The sequence below is a fragment of the Myotis lucifugus genome, unplaced genomic scaffold, assembly GCF_000147115.1.
Source record: "Myotis lucifugus unplaced genomic scaffold, Myoluc2.0 scaffold_65, whole genome shotgun sequence".
In the NCBI taxonomy this organism is placed as follows: Eukaryota; Metazoa; Chordata; class Mammalia; order Chiroptera; family Vespertilionidae; genus Myotis; species Myotis lucifugus.
Window position 1 is genome coordinate 5,334,935 of NW_005871113.1, and position 12,327 is coordinate 5,347,261.

Genomic DNA, 12,327 nt, shown 5'->3' on the forward strand with positions numbered 1-12,327 from the left:
TGGGGGAACCCTCCCTTTGCTCCCTGTAATGGCTAGACGTAAATACCTTGCATCTTCCGTTAAAGAAAGAGGGGGAAGGCTCTCCGACCCTTTTGTTTTTTATGGACGGGTAGACGTAATATATGAGCAAATCATCTATTCCATTCTTCTATAAATTCCATTTCCCGTTTAAACTGGCGATTGGGAATTATCCGAAAGGGCCTTCAGTAGAAGGTTGCCCTCAGCCTGGGAAACACGGGCCTTGCTCTCCCACTCTCTCCATCTGTGCAACATAAGAACACGAGCCCCACGTGTGCTGCAGGGCCACTGCGGTCCCAAAGGCAACAGTGTGTACCAGCTTGCCGAGCACACGCAGGGCACGGATGCCAGTGGTCACGTTGTCATGCCAGGGGTAATGGCCGGCTGCATTGGATGGGTGAGAAGACACAGGACTGGACCAAGTGCCTCTTGAGGTCCCTCTGTGGGCTCCTCTGTTTTTGTGATCAGAGGAACCGCTGGCCACTGCAAATAGAGGAGAAACGGGAATGAGTCTATGGAGGAGAGGCTGTGCCGGCGCCCGGGGTCTCTAATCTTTGAGGCCGGGAGATTGTTACTAGAAATGAGAGTGATAACCTAAACTCTGAAACGGCAGGAAGTCAGAGTTCTCCTACCCAGACCCCAGGCTTTGTGCGGCGCCTCGGCCCTCCCTTCCTTTAGACGGCACAGCAGGCGCGGGAAGGGCCCCTGCCCTTGGGACAGGGTCTTAGGTGGCACCAGACGCTTCCCACCCTTGACCCAGGAGATGGCACTGTGGTGTCTGCTCTGCCCCGGGGCCCCTCTCCCTGCTTGGGTGCTGCTCCCTGATGCTGACAGCTGGGTGTGATGGGCAATCCCCGAGTGAGGGGCCTCCCCCTCCCAGGGCTGGCTGCCGACAGGGTACACTCTGCCCTTCAGTCCTGGGGCACCATTTCTGAACACCGACCCCATGCAGGGCACCTGGATTCTGCCTGTTCATTTAGCAGCTGGTCTGTGCCCTCTTGCTCTGGGGCTGGGCCTCCAAAGCAAAAGGAGAAACTAAGAACACAAGCCTGGGGTCACAGGTTTAGTCCAAGAACAGACCACTGTACTTCAAAACCAGGTGCTGTGTGCAGAAATATGAGATACAGGTGCTGTGAGATACAGAAATATGAGGCGTGGCTTCTGTGCTCAGAGATCTCGCAGGAGAGCTGGGAAGGCAGCATTTCATCCTCTCTCTGACGGAAGCACCAGTGGGGAAAACATGACAGGGTCAAATCTAGGTTCGTAGTATTAACGGGCAGCACTTACTGAGGGTGTGCTATGGGTGTCAGGCACTTTACATGTGACATCTCCGGTGGTCTTTCTATGGCCCTGGAGAGTTGGTAGGCTCCCTGGGGAGACACCAGCCTGGGGTGCTGAGAACTGACGGGGGACCCATGTGCAGTGCTTCTGCTGCCCCTGCCTGGCTCCCTCATGCCGGCCAAGAACACTGCAGCACCCTGCTTGGAGTCAGCAGGCTGAGTATCGGCATGGGTTGGGAAGGACAAATTGTCCAGATGTTCAGCTTCTGGGTTAAATAGGAAGCCCAGAGGTTGTTTCTCGTTGTGAGAGAGAAACGTTGAAAAAAGTGCAGGCTAGCTCCCGCAGCCCAGTCAAGGGGCCTCTGAATTCTGTACAGGGTTCAGGACCAACTTCTGCCATCCGTGTATCGGTCCCTGCGCCATGGGCTTGCAGGGATAGCGTGTAAAAAAAAACACAGAACAGAGGAGGTGGAAGGGATGCAGCCACTTGATATGCACCACCAGTCCCCTAATTCTGCATCAGCTGCTTCCTGAAAATTAAAATGTCACTTTCCCAGATGCATTGATGTGGGTTACTCTACCGGAAACAGGCTTGCCGCGGATGGGGGTGTGGCTGGTGGGGGCAAGACGAGAAGGGCTTTGGAAAAGATGGCCTTTGGCAGATCGCATGGCCAGGCCCCTTTTCAGAGGAGCTGGTGCCCGAGCCCAGCGCAGGCCACAGGCCAGAAGGAGGGCACGCCCCTCCCTCTGTGGCAGGGGTGGCAGCAGCATGGGCTTTGGTGTGAACGTGCAGTGTGGGAGACAAGTTACGGTGCTTGCTCTCTAGGAATGAGGCATCATCTGGGATTGAAATAAGCACATCCTACGTCTGCATTTGGCAAAAGAAGCTTAGGGGGCTGCCATCGAGGGGGGTGAACAGTCCTGAGGATGGAAATGAGTTCTCAGCCCCAGTCCCGGGGCAGGAGGCAGTCCTGGGTCTGGGTGATGAGCATTGGCTATAGTTTCTCATGATCTCATTCGTCCTCAGGGGTGTTCACTGCACAGCCCAGGCCACGCTCAAAGCCCCCTGCGCGTGGGAGTCCTGCCCGTGTTTCCGTGTTCCGTCTACCAGGGGAGCCCTCCCAGCTCCAGGGGCTTGGCTTTCCCTAAGGCCCTGGAGACCTGCCCAGGGCGCTTCCCAAGGCCCACCCCCCAAGGCCCACCCCACTCTTGGATCTTTGAGACCCCAGCCCTGACGGCAGAGCTCGGGTGTCAGCTGACGTGGGCCCTGATCACTGCTCTATAGACTAGTTGAATGAGCTGCCAGGAAAGCCCTGCACCTCTCTGAGCCTGAGTCCCTCACTGTGAAAGAAGGGTAGCTCTTCGTGGGCTTGTGGGTGAGAGCTACCCTTTTCTGTCCCTTAGAAGGACTCTCACTGGATGGAGGGCTCACCCTAACGCAGAATAATTTCATCTCAAGATCCTTACCGTATTAATCTGCAAAGACCCTTATTCCAAATAAGGTCACGTTTGAGGTTCCAGCTGGACGTACCTTTTGGTGTCCACGATTCGATCTGCTACACAGAGGGAGCACAAAGCAAGGAGAGTGACAGTATGGCCTTACTGAGATGCCAGGGGCCGGCGGCTCACCTGCTTGCCTGGGCCAGCAAGGCTGGATCTCGTCTGAAGTCATGCCCCGTCCTGAGGAATCAAAGGCCTGATGTACCTAGTGAATCGGCCCCTCCTTAAATGCTCAGGGGTCTCTGCTTCTTGGCCTCTCTCCTCCCCTGGGCCAGGTCTTCTCTCTGCTTCAATGTTCTGTGCCTGAATTCTTTAGAGAAGCTGCTGATGGATAGGGAAAGAAAGGAGCAGAGAGGGGTGGCAGGACAGGGCTAGAGGTTATCAACATATGCTGAGAGAAACTGTCCTTTTCCTGAAACCAAGGCATCTTCCCCAGCAGAATGGCTTAGCACGTGGGCATGGGTGGGGCCTCTGGTGGTCAGGGTTCAAGTCTTAGCCACTCAGTTTCTTCATCTGAAAAAGGAGGACAGTGATTGTGTCCACCTGGGGGGCTGCTGTCAGGAGGGCATGAGGCAGCACACACCACCCGTTTAACAGCGGTGCCTGGCCCATCACTGCCCCCACCCCACCGGGACCGCCACCACGAAGACACTTTTCTGTGGCAGGTGGCATGTCTGCCGTGGTGTCCTTCCATGTGCTGTTCCCTTTTCTACCTAATTCCAGCTCATCCTTCTAGAATCATCTCAAAAGTCACCCCTTGAAGAATGATACGTACTGCATTTACTCAGCAACTGTTAAATGTCAGGCACTCTTCTTAAAGGCTTGCCGATGTTATCCAGCTTAATCCTCTGGTAGCCTTATGAAGTCAGGAGCGATATCTGCTTTTATAGACGAGACACGGAGGCTTGGGGAACAAGTCTGTCTGATTCCCAGAGCTTGTGCTCATGCTGCCTGTCACTCCATGCCAACCCCACCAGCTCCCGCCCACCCTGGGCCCCTAGAACCTTGGACTTAAGCTGAGAGTTTGCCAGTCCCCTTTCAGACACCCTTTAGGGACCAGGGACTCATTGGAGTCATCCTGCTGGCATTCCCAGAACCCTCTCTCCCCCGCCCCCCGCCCCCGAGGCTCAATCCCGGACAGCACACAGGAGGGCTGAGCCAGGCAGGGAGGTGAGAAGGCGGCGGGTAGTGTGTGGCCACTCACAGGGGAGCACGCAGACAGCAGAGGGTCATGATCACACCAGCCATCAACCCAGGGTTCTGAGACTGTGGTCCACGGGTCAGGTCAGGCCGCCTGCATCAGACTCACCTGGGGGCTTGTTACCAACGCCAGTTGCTGACCTTGCCAGGGAACATCTCGCTCTGTAGATAGCAGCCTCTCCAGGTGGTTCTGAAGCACGGCCACATTTGAGACCTGTTCATCTGGTCCAGCCAGGAGGCACGTGATTGGCCCAAGGTCACACAGTGGTGGAGCTGGGGCCACTCCGAGCCTGTGTTCTTTCTCCTGCTCTCTGTGGGTTTCAGTTTGGGGATGTGTGTCTGAGTCTAATAAAAACCAAGCTAAATCCCTTTTAGTTTACCTACGGTTTCCTATGATTCATACCTTAGCCTCTGCTCATTTGCTCATAATGTCACTGAGAATTGACATTGCACATGTTAGATACAGTTTTACTCTTTTAAGCACCAGGCTCCCATTTGCTGTGCCGTCAGGACTCTGGGCGGTCCACCCCCTCCCTCACCTGTCTTTCCCTCCGTGTGCTACTGGGACCCTCCTGCTCCCCTTGGCCTCATTTTGGTGGGCTCGAGAGGGGCCAGGCCCTCTTTGGATACAATCTAGAAGAGGGAGAACACTTTTTCAAATAAACCTGAAAATAGCTTCTCAGAAGGCCCTGCAGCTTGGGGAGTGGGGTGTCAATTCATTTCAGCTTAACCACCGCTCATCAAAGGCCTCCCAGACTCAGGGCCCTTGCTTGGTGAGCTCTCAGACGGATGCGGAGATGGATGAGGGAGGCACAGCTGCCGTCCCTGCCCTGAGGCATCCTCTGTCTCCCCATAGTCCAGTAAGTCCTGAGCTGTTTAGCATTCTGTGTGGGCCTCACACGCCCAACACGTCAGGCCCTGCTGTGGGCTGGCAGGACACTGGCTGGGCAGGAAGGTCGGACTTAGCCCATCACTGGTGCCATGATCCGTGTCAGCCTGTCCCCGAGGCTGGGCCTTCCCAGGGGTGATTCGAGGGCCCCTGGTAACAACCGCTCCAAACAGACCCTGCGCCTCTCTGTTGCTGTGGCCCCTGTCTATAGATGGCCAGTGTGAACAAAGGTGATTCAAGGCAAGAGCCCTGATCCACACCCTGGAGTTCTGTTTCTACCTAGCGGTGTGACCTTCAGCAGGTCGCTCTACCAGCTAAGCCCCAGTCTCCTCAACTGTCAAACTGTGGGGGAGACCCCTGCACCCCTCCCTGGAATTTTGGCTTAAATGAGAGAATGCACTTGAGTATGTGGAATAAGCTGTAAAGCACAATAAAAAGGACTGTGCTATTATAATCACAAATTGTTCGTTCTCAAAGGGACTTCAGAGGTGATCTCATCCAGTGGGTTTTTTTGGACCAAGGAATCCTTTCCCAGAATGAAATCTTACACCGAAGCCCAATACATGAAACAGGAAAACCTGGCGCTGCTCTGCTGGGAGTTTGGGGACGAGGCCGTCCAGCTGGTGAGGGCGGGTGTGAGGGCGCTTGCTCAGGGCCCGGCCTTCGTGTGGCTCAAATTAATTTCATTTCCAAACTTTTCACCTTCGTGGCACCTGTTAAAAACCTTCATCTCAGGGCTACTTCTAAATATCAGCTCGCTGAGCTCATGTAAGAGATTGAAAAAATAAAAATTGGTCGGGCAGGGATGATGAAATCAGTATTAGGTCAGTCTGATTTAAAGATGAGTGAAAATGGAAGTCCCTTAGGATTTTACTTATTCGTTCCTCTACAGGAGCTTCTGTGGTGTGCACTGAGAAAGCGACCTGTAATCTCTTTTTCTCTCTCTCTGCTAGACCACAAACATCAGAAAGAGACATGTGTGTGTGCGTGCTGGGGGCATACACATCACCTCTTTCACCCTAGCATGGGCCTCACAAACAGGGGGTTGGCCACAATTTATTCACTGATGCATTCATTGATTCATTGACCACTGATGGAGCATCGTATGTACCAGGCCTGATACTGAAGGTGAAGAACACACACCCACACAAAAAATACAATGGAGAATAAAGCATTGTGCCCACCTTCAGGGAGCTACTGCCTAAGGCAGTGACAAACAGGCAAAATGCTGCCTCTTAACAAGAATCTGCGATGGAGGAGCATGTGGCTGCCCCAAGCCTGGTACCACCAGGAAGGTCTTCTGACCGGGGGTCAGGGAGAGGCAGGGAAGCTTGCTGGAGTAGATGACTCCTAAGCTGAATCCTGAAGGTTACGTAGGAGTCCTGTTGAAGGAATGGGGTGGAAGATGATATTGATGGGCGTTATTTCAGGACCTGAAATTGCTCAGTACAGACAGAGCATATAGAGCCACTGATGGGCAGGCGAGCTGATCCCACAGCTTCATCAGTCATCTTAGTGTTTGAATTGATCCATTTCCATCCACCAGGGGGCAGTGAATCTGCAATGGAGACTCCAAACCCCAAACTCCAGGGGCTCCACAGTAGGGGCCGAGATAGGCACCATTTAGCTGAAACATGGAAACAGCCTTCCCATCCATTAGGGCTCTGCACAAATACAGAGGGTGCCTCATCCCCCCACACTGATGTAATTTCAGTGTTGGGCAGAGGGGGTTCTGGGGGACACTACCCTTTCCAAAGAGAGGGTCTGGAGGAAAGAATTTCAGAAATGCTGCCTGGGATATTGTCGTCTTTGACATTCGTAAGGCTCACTAGCACGTTAAGGCTCTGAGAAGTCCTCCAGTAAAGCAGCAAATTTAACATTGTCATGTGGCTCAAATTCATTTCATTTTGAAACTTTCCACCTTCATGGCACCTGTTAAAATTTCACCGAACATTTAGAAAAGCAAGACAGACTTTCCCAGGCCTCCAGCGAGAGCCTGTTCAGAGCAGAGGGCATCCTGGGCGTGGGGTCTTGCCCATCATTCCGAGGGCACGCTGCTGCTGTGGGAGCTGGGGAGCATTTCAGAGCAGAGGAGCTGCTGTGGCAGCATAGACTCGTGGTCGTGAGTCACGCGGTCACTCCTGCCCACTTGGATCTAAAGCACTTGGCCAAATGTCTGGTCATGGCTGCCTCTGAGAAAAGAGTCCATGACCAACTTCTCCAAAACAGCGGTGGAAGTTAGCAAGCAGAGCCCTAGACCCCAGATAAGCAAAGCCGTCAGGCCACATCAGCTCTGTGTCCGCAGGGCTGCTGGTCTTATTCTCTGACTTCCAAAGGGGGCGTAAAGGCACTTCTGGAATTGCAGGCAGCTCTTTCCCGGTTCACCTTCGCATTGGATGAGCCAGTGACGTTCAGGTGGGGCTGCCCCGGGCACCCAGGATAAGCGAGGGCAGCACCAGCATGGCACTCTGGGAAAAGCCAAGAGCTTCAGAGAATCAGCATAGATCCGAGGAGACTGTAGCCTGTGAGTGCTGAGCTGCCCCCTCTGATGACACGGCCACAAGTGAATGACCTGAGGGGTGTTTGGCTGAGGAGCACATCCAACTCAAGGAGGAGCTACGTGTCCACCGTGGACGCATACTAAGCCTTTAACCTGCGGTCTGCTCCACTGTACAACCTCCTGGGATAAGTTTTGTGTTGACTCCTCAATATTTGAAGAAGTGCTTTCTTTTCTTTAGCCTTAAAACATCTCATTTCGTCTCAAGACTGCCCCTGCCCTTTAATGTTGAGAGTGGGTAAGAAGACTGTGTGTCTGAACCAATTCCTTCCTTTTACAACATTAATGAGCTCTGTGATTTCATCTTTCCCCCATTGATTCATTAGCTCATATTTATCTATTATTCATTCATTTATTCATTCCACAAATGTTTACAAAGGGCCCCTAGTTACCAGGCGTTTTCCAAGTTCTGGAAACAGAGAACAAAAGAGACAATCCCTATTCTCTTAGGGTAGACCATATATATATATATATATATAGTAAAAAATATGAGATGATATGCAAAGTACTGTGCTAGGCCCCTGGGAACTTTCTGAGGTAATAGAATAAAGATGTAAACAGCCGGTATCTTGTTTGGGAACTGAGGCTTACAAAGAACAGAACCCCTCTTGAAGAGGACACAGTAAGAGTCCATTTCTTGCTGTTGGGAAGCCAAGAAGAGTTTAGGAAAAGGCAAGTGAAGGCGGTCACCAAGCCAAGCCCAGAAGGCTTTGGCAGAGATGTGAGGGGCTGGGAGCCTTGCCCGTGGGGGCGGGCTGGAAGCCAGAGCTGTGACCTGCAGAGGGACCACGTGGCCCATTAACACGCGTGTCATTCTGTCTCCCCCCAGATCGTGTTCCGGAAGATCAGCGACGTGAAGCGGGAAGAGGAAGAGCGCATGAAAAGGAAGAATGAGGCCCCCCTGATCCTGCCCCCAGACCATCCTGTCCGGAGACTCTTCCAGAGGTTCCGGCAGCAGAAAGAGGCCAGGCTGGCGGCCGAGAGGGGGGGCCGGGACCTGGATGACCTGGACGTGGAGAAGGGCAGCGTCCTGGTGGAGCATGCCTCGGCCAACCACAGCCTGGTGAAGGCCAGCGTGGTCACGGTGCGCGAGAGCCCCGCCACGCCCGTGTCCCTCCAGACCTGCCCCCCGAGGGCGGGGGCGCCGGACCTCGCCAAGCTGCACGCGCCCGGGTCCGAGTGCCTGGGCGCCAAGGCCGGCGACTGTGCCAAGCGCAAGGGCTGGGCCCGCTTCCGAGATGCCTGCGGGAAGGGCGAGGACTGGAACAAGGTATCCAAGGCCGAGTCCATGGAGACGCTCCCCGAGAGGACCAAGGCGGCCGGGGAGGCCACCCTGAAGAAGACGGACTCGTGTGACAGCGGCATCACCAAGAGCGACCTGCGCCTGGACAACGTGGGCGAGGCCAGGAGCCCCCAGGACCGGAGCCCCATCTTGGCCGAGGTCAAGCACTCCTTCTACCCCATCCCCGAGCAGACGCTGCAGGCCAGCATCCTGGAGGCCAAGCTGGAGCTGAAGGAGGACATCAAGGCCCTGCACGCCAAAATGACCCACATCGAGACACAGCTGGCCGAGATCCTCAGGATATTAGCGTCCAGAAGGTCCTCCCAGTCCCCCCAGGAGCTGTTCGAAATATCCGGGCCCCACTCCCCAGAATCGGGGAGAGACATTTTCGGCGCCAGCTGAGAGGCCTGTTCATGAACAGTCAGAGACAAAAACCGACCCTCCCGCCCCGCCCTAGGCAACACCCCCACCACACACACCTACATGAGCAGCAACTCTCAGAGCAGGCTCTTCCTGACAGAAAACCAAAGTGGGACCAGTTGCTTGGGCACACGCTCTCCTTCCGTCAAAGGCGCGGGGAGGAGAGTGTGCACCGGGACTGTCTTTGCACAATTTCGGAAGAGGGGGCATGCGGTCTAAAGGGTGTTTCCCTTCATTTTTAATTTTTTACTGCCGTGATATTAGTAAAAGATGAAAACTACCAGAAAAGAGCAGCCGCCATTTGGACATTGGTGGGGGAGCACCGAGAGCCCCTCACGTGGGTCTGCTCCTTCTCCCAGTCCCCGAAGACTGTGGTGGGCACAGGACTTCCCAGCATTCCCTGTCCTTGTACAGCCTGTGTCTGGCATCACCGTCTATTTTCCTACAGTCGTCGTTTGTAAGGAGCTCGGGACCAGGGGAGTTTGAGGGACAGGGAGGGGAGCGCCCTTCAACTTCCTGTCTGTAATGGTTAAGGCCAAAAAGCAGCTGAGGTGCTGTGGGTGCATCCCACAGACACAGAGCGGGGACTCCCCCGGCTCCTTTCTCCAAAGAGTTGGACCAAGCGTCAGAGCTGGAGAGGGGCCCTTGGGATTTAGGGATTCTCCGCAGCTGGCTCCTAAGGATGTTCCGAGGGGAGGGCTCTGGGGGCCCCAGATGAATTCTGGCCTTGCTTCATGCCACTGGCCTCATCACCAGGCCCCTTTGCTTCCTGTCCTTCTCCGCCTCTCCCCACGTGCTCCTGTGGCATTCCTCAGGGTATGGGACATCGGCAGGAAGGGTGATGAGCCCAGAGTTGCTTCATTAGCCAAGCAGACACACATAACCTCAGAAAAATGATTGTAGCAAGTGCTCTGTTTCTATTATCATTCTCATTGGGATTGCCCTTCAGAAGTCTGGATTTTGTCCGCTGTATGGGGTCGTTCTAGGACACGCAGGAGCCAGGCTTGGCCTTATTTTAAAGCTACTCTCTTTACCTCCTACTAGAGTCAGTAGAACTTCAAGAGGAACTCTGAAAACATTGCAAGGCCATGATGGTCCTCGCTTCCGGAGCTGGGAAAAGAGAACGGGGCAGTGGGTTTTCCAGAAGTCTCTGTGAGGTGGTGGAGAGAGGTGGCCGTGGAGCCATGGTCCGCAGGGAAGGTCTGAGCTCAGGACGATGATCGTGGGGCCGCCTGTGGGCCATCCAAGTCCCTATGCCACAGTCCTCGGGGACTCTCCACTGCTTCCTACGACCTGGGGCAGGTCATTCCTGTGCTTGGGCTGCTGCCATCGGTGTCTGGGAAAGGCAAGAGTTCCCTCCCAAGCAAAGTGGGGCTCGCCCAGGTGTCGGCCCTGCAGAGAGGAACCAGGACCCTTAAAAACTGACAAGCAAGGTTGGAAGTTCAGTTCTAAGAACTCAGCTCTGGGAGAGGGAGGCCAGCATGCAGGTGGTCTGGCCTGTGAGTGACAGCATGGAGTGCCAGGGCCCTGGCCTCTCTCTGCACCGGCTACACTGCACAGCCCTCTTAGCGCCTGTGCCCGCAGTGTCTTGCTGCAGAGAACCTGGACCCCAGGGCTGATTTCCCTGGGACTGAGGGGACCCGACAGGTCAGGACCTGCCCCAGCAGAGATGGTCAGTGGCCATGGTTCGACCCAGGACTTGGCCCTCAGTCATCTGGGCAGAGTGGGGCTGTCCTCTCCTGGCTCCCAGGGTTGGCACAGATGGCCCTGGAGAGCCAAGTCTGGAGGTCAAGGCCAGGGACCTTCCCCAGGGGTCCCGTGCTCTCACGCGAGGCTTACAGGGGTGACCCCAGGCTTCCCGAGGCTGAGAAATGATTAAATTGAACCTCAGATGGAAGCCTAGAGAGAAAAGTGAGATTTCCTGAGGCAGAGCCATGATGGTTTGTGATCCTGGGTAAAGCCACGGGCTCTCAGCTTCTTTAAGTTGAGAAGCTGCCAATGAGTCCTTGGGGCAGAGGCTATAAAATATCCAGAATCCCATCTATCAGCTTTTCCAGAATGTTCTGGCTTGCCTTTCCTTAAACATGCTCCTCACCTGCTGGAATCCCAAAGGTTCGGGGCGCTGCATTTAAAGGAGGCACGGGCCTGACCACTAGCAGCCAGCTTCAGACACACCTGCCCACTCTCCAGGCCCCCGCCCAGCCCTTCCGCCTCCCGTCATCCCTGCCTGAGGGGCACAGGTGTCCATTCAGAAATGACTCCCCATCTGGTTCTGAGGGGCTAAGATGCTGATGCCTGAGGCTCTGAAGCCCAGACTTGTTTGGGGGGGAAATAAAGCTTCATGAATGCACTCCTAGGATTGACCCTTAGGACTCAAACTGGGCTTGACTGGAAGCCCAGGCCTGTTCACCTTGAGGTCACAGGGCCCACGGCACGTGACAGGGAGAGCACACATGTCTGTATATGCTTTTGTTCTCCATTTAAGGGTTTTAGGGACTTTTGCTGTAATTGTTTTCTCGGGGGGTGGGGGGGGAAGATTTTTTAAATGAGCCAAACCTTCTCTTCTTTCATGTTTATGACATGCACTGGGTCAGAGGCTGCTTTGTGCTAACCACCTGCGCTTGCCTGAACGCTGCTCTGGGTTCCCAGTAAGGACTGAGAGCTTCACATCCCAAGCAATGGCTGAACCTTCCCCTGTAAACCATGCCATGACCCTCCGAAGGCCTGAGAAAAGGGAGAGTTTTAAGAGGGTTAGAGGGTAAGGTTTTAGCACTAGCGGAGAGGAACCTTCTGCTAAAGCAGCGGTTCTCAACCTGTGGGTCTCGACCCCTTTGGGGGTCAAACGACCCTTTCACAGGGGTCGCCTAAGACCATCCTGCATATCAGATATTTACATTACGATTCATAACAGTAGCAAAATTACAGTTATGAAGTAGCAACGAAAATAATTTTATGGTTGGGTCACACCATGAGGAACTGTATTTAAAGGGCCAGAAGGTTGAGAACCACTGTGCTAAAGGAAGGGGTTAGAAGAGGGCAAAGGTAGATACAGAGCAGGTGGCGCCATAGGGTTAGGGGAAGCCACAGTTGGTGCTGCCAGGCAAGAGGCCTCAGAGGCTTTTAAATCTCCTTTTAGTCATTTAGTAGCTTCGGTTAACCTAGAAATGGTATTTGTAAAGAG

General features: G+C 54.3%; 1 protein-coding gene across 1 annotated transcript in view; it reads left to right on the forward strand.

Annotated features, from left to right (window-relative positions):
* The window catches only part of KCNH1 (potassium voltage-gated channel subfamily H member 1), a 259,928-nt gene extending 250,335 nt beyond the window's left edge, over positions 1–9,593 (forward strand). The window contains exon 10 of the mRNA XM_023754816.1: positions 8,274–9,593. Coding sequence (XP_023610584.1) covers positions 8,274–9,128 — 855 coding nt within the window. The 3' untranslated portion in view covers positions 9,129–9,593. The remainder of the gene's footprint in view (positions 1–8,273) is intronic.
* Positions 9,594–12,327: the final 2,734 nt, after the last annotated feature.